The 18,570-nt window shown below is 39.9% G+C and overlaps 1 protein-coding gene across 1 annotated transcript; it reads left to right on the top strand.

Moving 5' to 3' along the window:
* The first annotated feature begins 612 nt into the window (after positions 1-612).
* On the top strand, positions 613-13,176 carry LOC128734490 (retinoblastoma-like protein 2). The gene is made up of 10 exons (XM_053828717.1): positions 613-664; positions 786-1,193; positions 2,779-2,915; positions 2,983-4,309; positions 4,784-4,945; positions 5,045-5,228; positions 5,540-5,670; positions 5,736-6,224; positions 6,284-6,448; positions 12,221-13,176. Exons 2-10 carry the CDS (start codon positions 1,059-1,061, stop codon positions 12,395-12,397), a joined length of 2,907 nt encoding a protein of 968 aa, XP_053684692.1. The 5' UTR covers positions 613-664; positions 786-1,058; the 3' UTR covers positions 12,398-13,176.
* The last annotated feature ends 5,394 nt before the right edge of the window (positions 13,177-18,570 follow it).

An 18,570-nucleotide genomic window follows, 5' to 3' on the forward strand; every position in this document is an offset into this window, starting at 1 on the left:
ACACCCCTCGATGGCAGTATTCGAACAGATGTGTTCGGCGGGCTAGCTATTTTGTAGGACAGTTATATGAGTCATGCGATGCGAAATTGTGCGAATGCGAATGATGGGAGCTGCGAGTCATGCCGTGCAGCGTTGTCAATATTTTTCGCACCGCTCCCGGACTCCCGCACTCTAACCCATTATAGGATTATACGCTACCGTTCCATTGGTAGTGACAATGATTAGGGCTTATCTAGTATATTCTTACATAGCATAAAACAACAAACTTGATTATCACCATTTTATGACTTATTTATCTAATTACAGCTCGAAAGCAATAACCATTTTAACTTTCGTTCTGTGAAAATCGCAAATCGGTGCCCACCGTGCCCACGACAGGGAGACGCTGTGATTGGCCCGCCAAATATTTCAGATTTTCGCGCGTTTTCTTCTCTTCACGTCGGACGGCGCTGACGTTTAACATAATCCCGCCTTCCACCCACTTCGAGGTGTGTTTTGTTGACTACGGTGACGGTGGTTCGGTATGATACAGAAATTTTAAAAGTTGTTTTTGATATTAAATTATGATGTTAAAAATAATGTCTATCCGTTTTATTTTTAGCCTACACAAATCGGCTTTCGGCACCGGCGATAGATAAGTTTGAAATTGGCTCCTGGAACGCAGGTATGGTAGAATAGCAGCAGCGAATGAAATTTTTTTTGCTAAAACAATCCTATTTTTGGGCGCCGATTGATGTACGCACGGTGCATTTGCTTCATGCTGTCAAACATACGCACATGCACAGCTACATACAAACAACACCCATTTGCGGCATTATTTGTCCACGGTCCGCGGAGCTGGATGGAACTTGTTTTAGGGCTTGGTACCAAATTTCGTAGTTAGTTTAGTAGGTCGCAGGTTGTGTTTTCGCGGTGCATGGAATCTACCGGGCCGTTCTATAGTTGATCTCAGAAAAAGAAACTAAGTGCGCGTCAGTAGGTACTACTAGACTACTAGTGTCGTGTAGAAGTTGTGTGTTTTTTTGGACGTAAATTTGTGAACTATAAACCTAGGTAGGATGACGAACCTGAACGACTACGACGCGCTTCTGGGTGAGCACCGTGGGATTTGCGAACAACTGAACATTGACGCTCCCACCGAGGAACGATCCTGGAACTCTTTTAGGGAAATTTCCAGCAAGTACAAATTGGATGTAAGTACTCTGTAGCCTCATGGGTTTTATGTTTGTTTTAGTGCGTGTTACAGTCATTGATTTGTTTGTTATCGTCAGTCAAGAACGGCGAATAAAAATTTGGCATATTAAATACCAATTCTTGTTACTAAGCGATGTAATTATATCCAGGTCTAAGCTTAATTAAAGCTCTTCTATCTGCTGCGGTGGCATAGTTCGGATCAGAACTTTTTCCTCTAAGGTACGCTTTTCACGAAGATGCATTAAGGGAGGGTTCTCGTACGAGAGTGAGGGGAAAATTGCGATTGGTAGCGGGGCTATACAGTGTTTGGGACGCAGCACTGTTTACTACATCGCAGCTTGTTTAGTGTATCAAGTAGCCACAGTGTCACAATGATTGGTTGATGATACGAATAATGACTTAAACTGATGACGGACTACTGGCTGCGTTGTTGAAAAGTGACAACGCCGACAACTTTGTCTCGTTGACTAGTAAAGGTGTGTATAGGTTGGCAACCTGCTGCATGCAACTTATTCTCAAACGTTGCCTGATGTTTCCAAGCAACTAATGCATTGCAACATGCTACATGTTGCCAAAAACATTGCCCAACTAGGTATATCAGCGGCCATAGTCACTCCAGTTTGGCAGAATGTTCACAATTCGATAGATATTACCATATTTGTCATATTTTCTTAAATTTTCATTAATAAACATATTCAATTCATATCGAGAAAATGAATATGACAAGTGTTAGATGTAAGGTTTCCATTTTTAATCATCCATATTTTAATTAAACTAAATAAATATAAAAGTAAAAATCTACAACCTAGAAGAAAAACCAACAAAAATAGAATATAGCATGCTGCCGGTTTTTGCAGCTGAGTTTTAATTGACGATTTCTCTTTTCTACTCCATCTCGAAAGATAATTCCAATGAGTAATGATACAAGCACAGAGATTCTCTTTGATACAAGGGAGGATACTGATTTGAGCGTAACTATTATTTAATAAACACTTATTGCCTATTTTCAGCTAATGAAAATTCAATCTTGCGAATGAAGCATAACATCGCCGATTACAAATACTTCGGCAGTTCTGTAGACCATTGCTCTAATATCAAAACTAATAGAGCTTTTCCGTGTAGAGAATTTCAAACACTAGCCAGCAACCTAGCTCAACATTAAATGTTAAATTCATTTCAGAAAATCTACCTTCGGAATCATATAGTCTCTCGACAGATGTCCACAGTAATCTGATCCCTTATTGTAAATAACACGTTCAATTTTGTTTCGTACCTGCTGCCAAATGTGGCTAGTGGTGCTTCTTTTTTATACCTACACATACACCCCACACGGGCTTTACACTTTTGCATTTTCGTCTTTATTTTCTCTCTTTACACTAGCATTTGGCGCGATTCGCGCCAACATGTGTAAGGACGATAAGTGACAGCTGATTCATTTCGTCACTTGCTTTTAAATACCACCGAAGGCAGTATGCACCCAAACAACAGATTAGTGAAAAGGAGGAATAGGGTCCTTTAAATTATGTCAATATGATCATAAACCTGCTCGTGTTATATACTAAAACTGTTTTTTTCTTGTTGTAGGGCGATCAAATGCACTGGATGTGCTGCCCGCTGTACGTCACCTGTCGGCAGGCCGTAACCCCCACCGTCGGAAACACTAATTCACTACGTGGTAATTGCGTTTCGCTTACCAGACTTTTACGGCTTTGTAACATCAGGTAAGTTCTTACATAGCTCATGCTAATTTGAACATTCTGAAACATTTATTTTTATAACTACCAATAGCTTGAACGAGTTCTTCAAAAAAATAAATCAATGGGCCAAAATGGCTTCACTGCCCGAGGAACAACGGAACGATATCATGCAGCTGCAGCATCGCTTCGCCGTGTCGATGTCTATCTATGGCAAATTCCGGAAAGTGTTCGAGGAGATTTTTCTAACACCGAACATGGAAGAACAAAAGCGCGGCAAAAAAACGAAACCTCAGCGGTGCAGCTCTAATCGTCTGTACGAGTTCTGCTGGACGCTGTTCATATGCGCCAAAGCCGAATATCCGGAGCAGAGTGGCGATTTAGTTACGTCCTACAGCATGCTGCTGTGCTGTCTGGATTTGATATACGCCAACGCAATAGCCGAAAGCAGAAAGGATATCGTTAATCCAAGCTTTGCTGGCCTTCCGAAAGGCTTTCTAGATTCTGGAAACGCTGCAGAGCAGCCTGTTTGCATAATCGATGCCATCAACGAAGACGGCTGTGCTTCAGATGCGCTTAACACGAAGACAACCAGCTGGAAAGACGTAATTGAGAAACTCTTTCAGACAAACATTCTCAAGGGCGATGCCTCGAGTTTCCTAGGTCTCATCTCAGTTGCAAACTTCGAGGAGAACCTAAAATCCCTCAACAACTTATACGACACGTTCATTCTCAGCTGTGGAGAATTCGATGAACGTATTGCTTTGGGGCAAAAAGCACTGGAACAACCGCTATCGTCACGCTCCAAAAATGAGCCCACAACTTCTTCGGCCACGCCAGAGAAGGTTCCCTTGTGCCAGCAAACGCCGCTCAGCGGTCGCAGTCGTATCGGTAGCAATGAGTGCAATAATTTTACACCCATATCAATCGCATATGCCTCGGTTAACAAACTACGCTCCAAACTGATGGGTTACGAAGGTAAGCCGCAGCTGTCACTGCAGGAGCTGTTCAAAAGTTGCTCGTCAGATCCGACAAACATCCTGCAAGATAGGGTGATCACGGCAAGAAAGCGCTTCATGCAACAAACGAAAAAGCTCAATTGGAATGAAAACTATACGACTGACAAGTGTAACCTAATAGAGGCGCTCTACTTCAAGCTGCTGGAGAACATAATCCGTGCCGAGCTGAAGCGTAATCCGACCGTCAACATGAAAGAGTTTTGCAATGAGGATATGTTCAACAAGTCGCTGCTGGCGTGTTCCGCGGAAATCGTTATCTTCGCACACAACATGCAGCAAAATTTGCCCTGGATTTTGGACATCTTCGAAATGCGTCCGTTTTTCTTCTACCGAATCATCGAGCTGGTCGTGCTGAACCATAACGATATACTGACGCGGGATATTATCAAGCAGTTAACTTCCGTAAGTATAGTCTTTTTTTTCATTTAGGTAATGAGCTTTGACTAAGATTATTTGATGGAACACGCATAACGTTAGAGTTGATTTGTTTGGGTGAACTAAACCTAAATTTTGTAAGTTATGGATTAAACGCTAGATATCAGAGGCAGCGAAACAAAACGTTGTCTTTCGCTGTCGACAGACGATGTACCGGAAATAGATTTGATCCGAGTTATACTTGTCATTTAACAGTATCAGTCTTTGGCAGTTTTATTTAAAGAAAAAATCTCAGAAAAACTAGAACTAGAATCTGTTCAGTATAAGACGACCAATGCAATATAGGTAGGCAACGGAACAGTCTGGTTCTGGCAATTCTTTTTAGATAACAGCATTATTAGTAGCGTTGTGTTCGAAGAATTTTATACAATTTAAAAGAAATTGATCAAACATTCGTTCAATTATTTTTGTATCAAAACGATTTGTTTATTTCTTGTTTAGATCGAAGAACAATGCGTTGAATCGCTTTGCTGGACCAGCTCGTCCCCTCTGTGGACAACAATGTTGAAGATAAACTACAGAGTGCCTTCCAGCCAGGCTGTCGCATCGTCCGCGGATTTATCGGGCATAACACCCCACAAACCGGGAAATGGCACTGCCAAGCTAGGTAGGTAGCAACAGTTTATATTGCAAAATTGTTTTAAAAACTCTACCAGCATAACCGAAGTAAAATGACTGATCAAATGTCCTCAAACCACACACCTAGAGTCGACACCCTCGACGTCGTCGAAGGCGGCTGCTTCTGGTGTGGCCGGTGCACCCGAGCAAAAGGTTCGAAATCCCGATTCAGCAAGGAAGAACTTGTTCAAAGCGTTGGACGGCGATTCGAAACCGGCGGCTCCGGAATCAGACGATTCCGCTGGAGAGAAAAAAGGGCCAACGAAAGGTTTGTGGTTGCAAATGCGCACTTTGCATCATCTCTGCATCGCCATCATTATCCTACTCATTTTCACTATCGCCTGGGGTGTGCATCGGAGTAATTGAGACATTGTGGACATAAAACTTTATATTAAATTTACTAACCATTACTATTCTGATTAGGTGCTGTTAATCAGCAAGACGCTGATGTTAAAAACTTTGCTTTCATGTCTAACCTAAAACGTATTTATCGATGCATTAAACAGATTGGCTTTGATATTTTCGTATTTTTTGTGTTGAGCAAATTTTGTTTACCGGTTTTCACGTTTGCCATTCTAGAATCAACCGGAGCGCGGGCCAACCTAAACCAGCTGCTTGGGTTTAACTCTCCGCTAAAAGTACCTGTACAGAATGGTTCTCTTTCCAAGCGAAAACCAGGAGAGTCCTCAATGAACCTCTTCTTCAGAAAGGTATCTGATTGGGTCTGTTAGTTTTTTTTTACTGTTAAGTAATAATAACTTTTTTTGAACTATAGTTCTACATCGTAGCAGCTTTCCGCATGAGACATTTATGCGCAAATTTGGCCCTCAACCAGCCTGAAATCCAAAAGCAAATTTGGACAATATTCGAGTATTCCATTACCGTTGATTTGATGAAGGATCGCCATCTGGATCAGATGCTGATGTGTGCAATATATGTGTTTGTTAAAATAAAGAAAATGGACATAACTTTTACGGATATTATGAAGTACTATCGCAATCAACCTCAATCGAGCAGTCACGTGTACAGGAGTGTCTTTATTAAACGTCGTACACTGGACGAAGCAAACGAACATCGCCAACAGACGGAGGCAGACAGCAAGCGGGACGGAGAACGGAGCCACCGAGTGGCACCGGATGATTTGGCAATTACTTCCGTGCAGCATGAGAGTGAGGAACGGGGTGATATCATCCAATTCTACAATACGGTGTACGTCAAATCGATGCAGGAATTCGCTGTTATGTTTGGAAATGCTGATGTTGAGGTAGGATCTGTGGTTGAATCGACTTCAAATTGTGTCGCTAAATCAATCTTCACTTTCAGCATAACCTGTTACTTTCTCCGCTACCGAAGACACCCAACCGTAATTTGATGTTGTCTCCGAAACATGTTGGTGGACGATATCCGGTGTATATAACACGGATGGATCGCACGTTGCAGCAATCACCCAATTCGATAACATACAACATTGGGCGCAGCACGACAGAGGTACGTGGAGTGAAGTAGTTAGAAAACTTACTTTCATTACTTGCTTGGTATTCGGTTATTTTGCTAATTTGTTCCAAGGAAACTTTTCTGTTCGTGCCCATATCCGCTATCATTAACCAAACGTTATTAACTGCTAAAAATTGGCATTTCTCGTAAAAATTAACCAGTTCAAACCGAGCTAGGACGACAGGTCTAGCGAAACTGCTCAAAATGGCTTAAGTAAAATTAAGAGATTATCTTTCGCCAATCACGGCGATACAAATGCACCTGAACTCGTTTGCTTTGCGTGAATCGGTCCCGGTGGGAAGAATTTAGATATGCTACCTTGATCTTCGCAAAAGAGGGACGCCCCAAAGAAGTCTCTTAATGTTTACCTGTGTACTGAATTGGGCAAAATGGACTATTCTTGCATTTCGCACAGTATGGAACGGATGGAATTTGATTCTTTTGATGTTTTGACAAGATTTGAAAGCTATTTGAGTTCATTTCACGGGTGGCAAATAAGTTTTTATGCTGTTTAATTGGCTTTTACCATGTGTTTTGAGGATAATAGAGCAAAATGGACATCTTCCCAAGGTCTGCATAAGATGGGACTATCACCAATCGACTTCTTGCATTTTTACATAGGAATATGTATCTTGTAAGATTCTAAACTAGGGGCTTCAAATAATTGGGACTACGAGCTCATTTTTTTTATTGTGCAACGGATCAGAATACTGCCGACGTGAATCGCATCATTATCTACTCCCAGAACGTTAGAGGACTCCGATCGAAGATTGATGTTCTCGAATATTAACTGAATGATCGTGACTCTGCAGTGGCAGGAAAACAAGAGGCGAAGGTGTGCTGATAGCTGTATCCAACCCTTTGATTCTGTATGAAGAATTGTGATGTGAATGAAGTTGTCGACTCTTTCGTCAATACGTACCTAAACCCAAAACATGGAACCGCCCTAGTCTAATCCTCGTACTCGTGTGTTCAAACACAAGCGGTTGATGCACTGAGAAATTATCAACCAAGCTCTTGATGGTTTTAACAAGTGTTACTTTATTGATAACAGCAACGGGTATAGAAGTTATAATCGCTAGCTCTGCTCTCACCACGAACAGCGGCATCAGAACGAATTTGAGCAAAATCCAAATCAGTTTTTGCTAGTTCGTAAATGAAAAACGGAAGGAAAAATGTTTGCCAGTTAACATGTTTTTGAGAGATTCCTCATCTAGTTAACCCAGAACTGTACATGCAATCTCTTTGCTGAACGGTTTTTATGCGTCCTTGTAGTACGCTCCTGAAAACATTTGTGATTTGAATCCTACCAACACTACGGACCACCAGTTTAATAGAAATTTCCCGGTAAACGTAAATAAAATTCTATGTTTTTGATCGCGTTGACCATTCTATACCTTTCGCTAAAGTGTAGCGCTTAGATGCATTGCAGCTGTTCGTTCACTGACTTGAGTCTTTCCTGTCAGACCGTCAACTCTCTGACTCTCGAAGTTTTCAAAGGTCATCTGGTGTCTAACAAGGAATCAATCTCGGACCGCTCCCTTCTTCGTTGCACCATAACGGTGTGTATGTTCAGCACTTCCTCTTGTATATGCAGATGATCTTAAGCTATGATCTTAAGTTGATACCGCCTGCCCCGATTGGGTTATTGAAGAGCACTGTTTTCATCGCACTGTTGTCCTGCATCCTCAGGACGTGTCCGGCCCACCGTAGCCTACCGGATTTCGCCACATGTAAGATGGGAATCTTGCCAAGCAGTGCTTTCTCGTTCATGGGAGGCGCTCGTTTGTCTCCTTTAAGACTCTACCTTTCATGTGTTTGGTCGTCTAAACTCCGCATTCCGTCTGGCTTAGATTGCCTCCGTCGTTGCAAAGTTCCTGGCTTTGATACCAAAGTCATCTGTGAAGTTTAGGAATTAGCTACCTTTGGTGAAAATCGATGCCCGCTCGTCGGATCATCCCCTGAAAAGCCGTCACCTTGTCTCAATTCTCGCCGCGTCTCGAAGAGACTCGACGGTGTCGACAAGATGCGTGAAAACAAATCACTCGATCCAGCGTAGCTCTGAGCAGTCGCGTCGGTTTGTTCGGTAAACCGTGTTCATAGATTATCTGCCATCGCTGGCCTCGATCGACTGTATCGTATGCTGCTTTGTAGTGGATAAAGATGGGATGCGTGAGCTTGTTTTACTTCCGACATTTCTTCAAAATCTGTCGGGTGATATAATTTCGTCCGTAGCGTCCACATGAAGCTCGCCTACGAAACCTTATGCTATCGGTGACCGGTGTACCAGTGTAACAGGATCTGGGAGAGTAGCCTGCATACGGTGTTTACCAGTGTTATACCGCAATAGTTTCAGCAGTCGAGCAGGTCATCTTTTTCTTGTAGATTGTTGTGTACAAATAGTCAACCAATTCGACTGGACTATCTTGTGAAGCACCCTGGAGTTTTTTGCATATCAGATTTACATGTCAAAAGTGCATTACAGCACCGTAATCTCTAAAGTGTACCCAAATCTTGGCTTCATGATGCGAGACGTCAAACAGTTCCGTGATCTTTACTACCTGAGAACTTGAGAAAGTTTGTACGGTATGCTTTAAATCGTCTGCCTTGGCCAATTCACTCGCTCGAAGCTTCTGGATATGGAAACTTTGGCGATGAGGAAACGAGATTTGCGTAGTTGCTTTGTGGCGAAATAGGTGCTCCGAACAACTTGACGAAAACTTCAAGATTTCTGTGTTCCACACCTTTTCCCCGATCAATGTACGGTCAAAATGACCCTATATGTAGAATGTGCATTTGTGTAAACAATGTGCATCATCACTTCCTGAAATATAAGCAAACGAAAATAAGGGGTCTGGACATAAAACTTACTTACACTTTAATTTAAAATTTGTACTTTTCGACACCGTCAAACAAATGAGCAATATCATCAAATTTGGTTCAAAACCCGAATTAATCCACCTAGCGGCGTGACCTGGCCTTTCTACTGTCACAATAATCATCATTTAATTTCTCAGGAACATCTATGTATAATTAACTTGACTATATTTTTAAATATCCGTTCCGTATTCCTCAAAATCCTTATTTGCCAGTAAAATTCACAACGTATTGCGTAGAATAATTAAATTTTCTTTCCTCGTGTGCGTAAATACTTGTAACACCTTATTTAGTTTTATAATCGGTCGGCCTAAACTTTCGGGCTTCAGAGCCACATAGGAAACTTGTTTTGAATTGACAATATGAAATATGTGTTCAGAACAGATTTTTTGATAATTAATTAATACCATGTGTTCAAAAGTTAGCATCTTTGAAAAACAAGAGTTCAGAAAAATTATTATTATACTTCGCCTTTGAAGACAAAGAATATCAACAACAAAATGATTAATCTCAAAATTTTACTATTAGTTTGCTTGGCTTCAATTTTGCAGTATATCTGAATTAGAAAAAATAACTGAATAGAGCATTAGATATGAAAAAGAGAAATTGAACTTTTTCTTAGCTGGCGCTCCTTCAGATAATTATTTTTGCATGAAAATCAAAACTTATGCTTTTTTTGAATGTACTTTCATGAAAAGATAGTCATTAGCTTGATCGCATCGTTTTTACAATGTTGGAGGGTTAGGAAAACAAGAGGGTTGCAAAAGCTGCGCCTTAAACATGCTTGAGAATGGGAAATATGATCGATATGATTTTCAGTGCTTGTCATTTTTGATTTATTTGTTGAAACATGATACATGACATAAGACATCTGTCCTTTGAAATGTCATTAACGAAAACAAATCTTACAAAATTACTACCGTGCAACGTTTACTTCCTATTTTTCATATAACATTTCTAAGCTCTAGTATCTATTGATTGAAAAGAGCATCTATTGATGCGCAAAATTTGTTTGAAATTTGTATAAATTTATTTGGAAAAATCAACTCATTTTTAATCCTATACACCACTATACCTTCATGCTTAAATTAACTGCTTTTCTTCGCTGTTTGCTTTTCGTGTACAATTGTGAGTAACAGCAAGTGAACAAAATGACAATTGAAATCTGAAATCAAAGAAAAGAAAAAGCTTTTCGATTGAATCCCATTATTTAATATTTATTTGCAACAGATACGTAGTTCGCCTACGACGTGCAGGCTTCAACAGTGTCTTATTTCAAAGCGTATACGTATCTGTTGCGAATAAATATTAAATAGTGGGATTTAGTCGGTAAAAGTTTTTTCTTTTCTTTAATTTCAAATTTCGTATTCCACTAAGAGGCTTCAAAAATTTCAGACAATTGATTCAGAAAAGTGAGAAACATCTTTTCTTGAATTTCAATGCAAATTTAAAAAATTGCAAATTGTCATCCCAAGTAACTATTTGAGTTTTATTACACTCTTATGATGACATTCAAGACCAAAATTGGTCATGAAAACCACCAGAAGAGTACAATCAAACTCACATTGTTGCTTGGGATCACATACACACACATACATACATACATACATATATACATACATACATACATACATACATACATACATACATACATACATACATACATACATACATACATACATACATACATGCATATATGCATATATACATACATACATACATACATACATACATACATACATACATACATACATACATACATACATACATACATACATACATACATACATACATACATACATACATACATACATACATACATACATACATACATACATAAATACATACATACATACATACATACATACATACATACATACATACATACATACATACATACATACATACATACATACACACATACATCACACACATTGAATACAATCAACATTTGTTTTGAATTCACACGTTTTAACGGTTTAATATACGGTGCTTAAGTGTTAAAGTTTAAATAACTTTTGAATGAACTGTCCGATTTTAAATAACTCGGTTTCGTTTGATAGATCTTAGTAGTAATTTTCAAATAATAATAAAATGTGTGATGTTTTTCATTGAATTACTGCTTATATGTTACAAAAATATGTTTTAAATACTATTTTTTCACATTTCTTTATGTAACTTTCAAACTACAAGCCCAATCGTCATGAAATTTGGAAGTTAAGGGTTTGCAAGGCTCCTCTTTCATATGCAATCAATTTTGTTCAAATCGGTTAAGGGACCTATGAGATAATGAAGTCCCATATTTTTCATATTTTTATACATAACTTTTGAACTAAAAGTCCGATCAGTATGAAATTTAATAGCGACCAATGGGACACCTAGACCTTTCATTTGACACTAAGAACATTAAAATCGGTCCAGCCATCTCCGAGAAAAGTGAGTGAGATTAAAAGCGTCACATACACACACACACACATACACACACACACACACACACACACACACACACATACATACACACACACAGAAAATGCTCAGTTTTCGAAACTGAGTCGAATGGTATATGACATTCGGCCCGCAGGACCTTCTTTCCATTTCCGGTTTTCCAAGTGATTTCTATACCTTTATACTATATATTTATATAGTAGAAAGGCAAAACCGTAAATGTGTTTCACTATTTCTTATTTTAATCTTATTTTAATGATTAACAATTACACAAATAAACTATAGCCGAAAGAGTGGTAGATTGTGTCAGTTGGATTTAGAAACTAAAATTCTTGCTCGCTTTTAATCTACTAATAATGCATGCTTCAGCTAGTTATAAGACTTTTCTACCGTACATCACACACTTAGAGTTTTCCTGTTCACTTTACCTATTTTCCTAAACAGAGCTTAGACACCATAAACCGTATCGTGGGAAGCACTGCCAAGCGCAGCCTCAGTCATCCGGATTCGTACGAAGACGAAATCGCTCCAATGCCCACGGCTAATCTGTACAAACGATCCAAAATGGACAAGCTGATCTCCGACCGCCAGGAGCAGGAAAGTAACGTTAATAATGATTAGACGACGATCAAGTTTGCCGACCGGTGGCAAACTGAGTTTTAGGTTAAGTAACTAACTGACAAGTCTGCTCTGTGGCAGGTGCACTAGAGAGCTGCCGCACCGCAGGGTATTTTACTTATTTTAGTGCGGGTTCGCTACCAATTCGATTGTGCAGAAATTGTGCAGAAATTGTGCATTATAAAAACCCCAAAAATCGTGTAGAAAAATTACGTTTCCGAGGTTTACGATCATTTTATCGTATGTTTCGGTGAATATTGAATGGTTTTAATTCGGATGAGTTTAGGATATGTAGCTTTAGATATGCCGCGCTATGAAGGCAAATCTGTCCAATTCAATTTACACTCGGGGGTAAAAATTGTTATCAAAATTATATTTAAATTTAGATTAGTTATTTATTATTATTTGTGAGATTTTAGTTAAATTACGTCAAAAATTTTTTGAAAGAAGTCAGTCAGTTGACTGTTTAATATCTCAGTTACGAGAGCGTAAAGTATCAACAGATTGTATCATTGCCCTTGTTACAATTTTATTCGTAATTTATTATGAAAAATTTATGGGTCGTAAATTGTAAACAATTGTGCTTCAATTACAATAATATAACCGGATTTTACTTTAAACCACACAATTCAATGCTTCCTGCGAACACGGCTCACCGAGTCCCAGTACTTTTCCGTATTTTCTTATTTAATTGTTACTTCTAATATTTTTACTGCTTGTAGTGATAAGCCTACATATTTGTAATATTTTAATTAACGAGATCATTATATATCCATATCCGTTTAGGCAGATACATAGTATGAAACAAAATAAAACGCAATAACCCTATTTTTGCTTTCAAATTTTGGTTTCTTGCTGTTTTTTTATTGCCTTCTTCGGTTTTTTAAAGTCAAAAGAGTTACAAAATTCGGTTGAATACCGTCCGCGGTGCTTGCAGTAGGGTGCCGGACGTCTTTGTCCACGTTCTACGTTTTGCAAAGACCATGATAAGAGTGAACAATCCCACGAATTTTACAGTGGATCAATACCAGGGAAAATGAGGTAAACGGTTCAACTAGATCGTCTCCGATTTCAATGAAACTTTCAACATATCTTCAGTGAAGGAAATCATTTCTTATTTTATCTAAAAAAGGGCGTGCGTGTTTACACGATTGTATAACAGTTCCCCGAAACACGCATCTCCGAAAGCTTTTCCATGACATAAGCGAATCAACATAAACTGTAAACTGTAAATAAACTGTACAGATCGCGACAAAATATTCGTCGCTTACAAGTAGTAGTGTCAATGAATCGCTTCTATGGTTTTGGTGATCAGAAGCGATTTTTTCCGTCCTTGACCCTGAGTAAGATTGGGTACTCACCTAGTTGAAAATAATAAATGAAATTATGAAAATAAAACAACTAATTTTTATTTTTTTCAGCGAAATTTTAATATGAAACTGAAACATTCAAATTATGTGCTTCAAGAGGATTATGAATTGTTTCCAAGTTGAGTAGAGAAAATTACGAACATTCTTCAGAAGTAACCATATTTGAACCAGAGATGCCAAATCTACGAAAATTTCAGAAGTTTTACGGATTTCTACGGAAATACAGATCCTTAGGCAGAATCAATGTTTTCTACGAACTTCTACGGGCTTTGTGAATTTTGGAAAATTAAAAAATCGTATGAAAAAAGAGATAATCCTCATGGTTTTTCGTAAAAACGGTATCAGCTTATACAATAATGTGTCAATTCTGGTGTTGTTGATCAGCTTTCACGCTGAAGACTCGTGTTTAAATCAAAACCACGCCACCAATGATTTGAGCTGTTAAAATGACTACAATCGCCTAAACTTCAAACACTTAAAACAGTTCTATACTTCAGGAAAGAATGTCTGCGACCAAAGTAAGTAATTATTAAGCGACTTTAATGTTGCAAGTTTGTAATCGTTGTGGCTACAATTTCAACGCCGAGTGGAAATGATTTAATTTGTAGTTTTTCTGGCAACAATGCTCATCACTACGCACGCAACTCCTTTATTTGGGAAAAAAGCAAAGCCTTAGCAGTGCTACATTCCGTTTTTGAAACTTGACCTTCTATTTTTACGCGACAGATTTCGCAGCGGGCTAGTGCTACGATCCTATTGACTCTTAGAGCCTCTCCTAGTCGAAATTCGTACCTACGACGACTAGATTGTTAGAGCAGTGTCGTACCTCGAGGCCAACTGGTAGCTGATCAACGATTATATCTTGTTACCGGTATATGTTCAACAGTCGCCTGAAAATATACTCGGTGACTTTAATATTTTAATTGGCTATCAAGACCACCCGCTTAAGCAAGTAGACATGGTATGAAACATAATTGAAGGCAACAACACTCATTTTTCCCTATCTTTATCTTCCGAAATGTTGGTTCCTTGCCGTTTTGTTTTATTGCCTTCTTCCCTTTTCGGACAGTCAAAACAGTTACTAATTGCGGGTGAATACCGTTAGCGGCGCTTCCAGTGCAGTGCACATTTAATGTCTTTTGCAGACGGGCGACGCATCCATCATCGGTGCGTTATGTAGATGCACTTTTTGTCTGTTTTGTTCGCTTCCTTTTTATGTTTGTCTCTTATCTATCTATCGCCGTTCTGTGGTGTGGTTGTTATTGATTGAATTTTTGGTTACATTTTTTTCCGCTGAAACATTTACATCCGGTAACGAGCTCGGAATTCTTTGGAGACCGCTTTACCTGCTGGTTCTTTATTGCTGACTCGGAAATGATGTGTTCTATTTCGGATATTTCTCATATAGACCCATAATGCATATCGATAATGGACAATTAGGTTAGTAGGCTAAGTGGAAGTTGTAAGGTTTTACACGATCACTTTCACTTCCTCGTCATCTACTGGGAATTTCTCAGAATTATCGTAAAAAATGAAACGAAAAATCAACGAAATGGTTGAAATTTTGTACTAGGGCACAGTAATAGATTTATAAACGAAAACATAGACACAGTTAGATTTATAAACGTAAACAAGATTTTCTACGGTGGTGAGAGACACCAAAGAAAAGTCGAAAAAACTATGTTCTGCTTCGTAATAAAATCTTCTAGATTAGGGACAAACATTAAATTATTGCAGCGCTTACAACTGGTCATAAATTTTGTTGTGGTGAACTGAAATTAATTAAATTTGGCAAAATTTCTGTATAAGTGTATTGTTTACATTTTGAGACATTTTTTTCGGCTAAGATGGAAGCGAGTCAAAAATTTTGTATGCGCATATGGAAAATCCGGAGTTATCCCATCGTGCTTTGAAAAAAATTTGATCTGTAATTCGAACATCTCAAGAGTATTGGTTCAAAGATCGACATTGGATCACAAACCAGAAGCAGAAAGACGGTGGAAAAGTTCAAAACTAATTTCACCCGAAATCCCAATATTTCTACATGTGATGTTGACGAGAAGATCGGGCTTTACAAAGCTGTGGCAAAAATTGGATTTCATGCATATAAGGCTCAAAGCATTACTCTTGAGGAAGTGAGCCGACGAGCGGGCATCGACACGAGAGGCACAATTTTCACCAAGGGTAGCCAGTGCCTAGGCTTTGCAGATGACTTTGATATCATAGCCAGGAACTTTGAGACGGCGGAGGCAATGTACGCCAGACTGAAAGCGGAATCTGAGAGGATTGGGTTGAAAATAAATGCGTTAAAGATCAAATACATGTATCTGGGATCGCTGGTAACCGCAGAAAACAACAATAGTAAGGAGATCCAGCGGCGCATATTCAGGCGTGAAATCCGGCCTTCTTTGCCCTTCGTGAAAAGCTACGATCAAGAAGCATACGCCGCCGTACACAACAGACAGTATACAAAGCCCTTATCAGATCGGTAGTTCTTTGTGGACTTGAAGACGGAGGACATACGCGCCCTTGCCGTGTTGGAGCGGAAGGTATTGCGTACGATGTTCGGCGGAGCACAAACCGAAAACGAAGAATGGAGAAGACGTGTGAATCACTTACTACAGGCACTGCCTCGAGAGATTCCCATCGTACATCTGGCGAATGTCGGTAGATCGGACACGTCGTAAGGATGCCGTACGACAGTGTGATGAAAGCAGTGCTCTTCAACAAGCCCTATGGGCACCAAAAACAGGAGAGCCCAACGTGCAAGATCCCTCGACCAGGTGATTTACGACTTCTGAGACGATTGGAAAATTGGCGACGAGTGAGCCACGATCGAGTTGTATGTAGACGACTACTTAAAACAGCACGAGCCACCCCGGCTCTAGGCCGCTGACGACGACGACGAAGGCTCGAAACTTCCCACACCGCGATGAACGCCAACAAACTGTTTCCCAAACGCGTACTGCAAAGCTCTATAAGGAGATGTTGACCATAACCAGATGCAGCTGCTGTATGATTGATGACGAAACATACGTTAAAGCCGCCTTCTAACAAATCCCAGGACACGAGTTTTACACCAGAAAGAGTGAATGAAAGGAAGAATGACGAAACATTCGTTAAAGCCAACTTCCAACAAATCCCAGGACACGAGTTTTACATCAGAAAGAATAAAGGTGAATCCTTTCTGCAACATAAGCAAGACAAGTGGTAAAACGCAGGTCCTCAAGATGTGCAAATTGATAGATAGTGATGAAATGAATCCACCATGACCCACAAAGAGGCCTTAAAAGCCCTAGAAAGCTTACTGAGAGACCTAAGAAGAAGCAATAAATTAATGATACTTCCCTGTGGAGAGCCTCGTCAAACCCTAGCCGTCATTCTGAAACCAACATTGACCATACCAGAGATGCCGTAATTGAAATCAAATAACAATTATACTTTTTCTTGTTATAGGTTGAAACTAAACATGAGGTTTGATAGATGTGATCTACCGGGCGTTTAGTAAAAATTATCACATTGTTTACTGGTTGAAACAAAGGCCAATCCTTGCAGCTAAACATGACGACCTCAAGGAGATCAACAAGAATCTTGGTGATGGTTCCAGTATCAGCAGTAGTATCGGCTGTTACCTTTAGTCCTTGTTCAAACCCACAGGCATTACATCCCCCCCGCTGGAGACTATGCCTAAAACCATCAAATGGGTCGGAAACTTTGTTGACATGACGATAGGAACCTGACTACGATCTGGTGCAAGCCACCTGTCATTCTTTCGATTCACCTTTTGATTCTGATTAAAGTTTTTTTCATCAGAGAGAAAGATGACATAATCATTGTGATGAGGATGCTTCAACCGACTCAGAAGTTTTCTAAGCTTTCTCCATTCGCCGTGATTTGGTCGCAGCATTCATAAATTGACCTCTGCGTAGCGCATACGACTTATAATGCCATTACTCGCAGGATTGAGAAGTCCGAACACCCGATTTCTTGAGCCATAGACCTCAATGACCTCGCTGGATTCTTTTTAATTATTCTTTCCATTTTTGCCCCGTGTTCGTTCAGCGGTAATGAAACGGCACTTGTATGCTTACCTACCCGGAAAGTAGGAAAATGTAGGACAGCTTATCACTATCCCAAGCCTTCTTCATATAGTACACTGTTCTTTCCGACACTTTTACCGACCGAACTATCCCCTTTTACGCTTGCTCCTTACTTACTTAAATGTCCATGTCCGCCGCTTCGGCAGAACAAAGGTATGAAATCAGAGATCTCCACCTCTGACGATTACCCGCCATGGCCTTTACCTGTCACCAGGACAGGTTCTCTTCTACAACCCGGCTGTCTTTGGCTAAGCTGCGTCGCCATGAGCCTCTGGGTCTGGCTCTTCTACGCTGTCCTTGTAGATTCCAGTCGAGTGCTACTCTTCAGACCTCTTTCGCTCCTTTCCTCAAGGTGTGTCCGATCCACTTCCACATACGTTCACGAATACCTGTGGCTATCGGCCGTTAATGACACCGACGATGGAGTTCCTCATTGGATATCCAGTTGCCAGGCCACCAGACACGAATGAAATATCGCAGGCACTGGTTAACAAATACCCTTACCAGTTTTTGCGTTGCCTCCGCAGAAACGCACCACGTTTCGCAGGCATACAGCAGTACGGACTTAGCGTTTGCATTGAAGATTCGGGTTTTCGTACGTAGAGTGATCTGGTTTGAGCGCCGAATGTTTCGCAGAAATGCAAAGGCACCCCTGGCCTTCCTGATCCATGTGGCTATATCAGTCTTGGTATCACTATCGGGCGTT

Source organism: Sabethes cyaneus, chromosome 2, assembly GCF_943734655.1.
Source record: "Sabethes cyaneus chromosome 2, idSabCyanKW18_F2, whole genome shotgun sequence".
Classification (NCBI taxonomy): Eukaryota; Metazoa; Arthropoda; class Insecta; order Diptera; family Culicidae; genus Sabethes; species Sabethes cyaneus.

Excerpts from the sequence above, each read along its gene's own strand:
- LOC128734490 (XM_053828717.1), top strand. The coding sequence starts at position 1,059 with ATGACGAACCTGAACGACTACGACGCGCTTCTGGGTGAGCACCGTGGG. Across the intron at positions 4,946-5,044 it reads CGGGAAATGGCACTGCCAAG|CTAGAGTCGACACCCTCGAC; the intron begins CTAGGTAGGTAG and ends CAAACCACACAC. Across the intron at positions 5,229-5,539 it reads GAAAAAAGGGCCAACGAAAG|AATCAACCGGAGCGCGGGCC; the intron begins GTTTGTGGTTGC and ends TTGCCATTCTAG.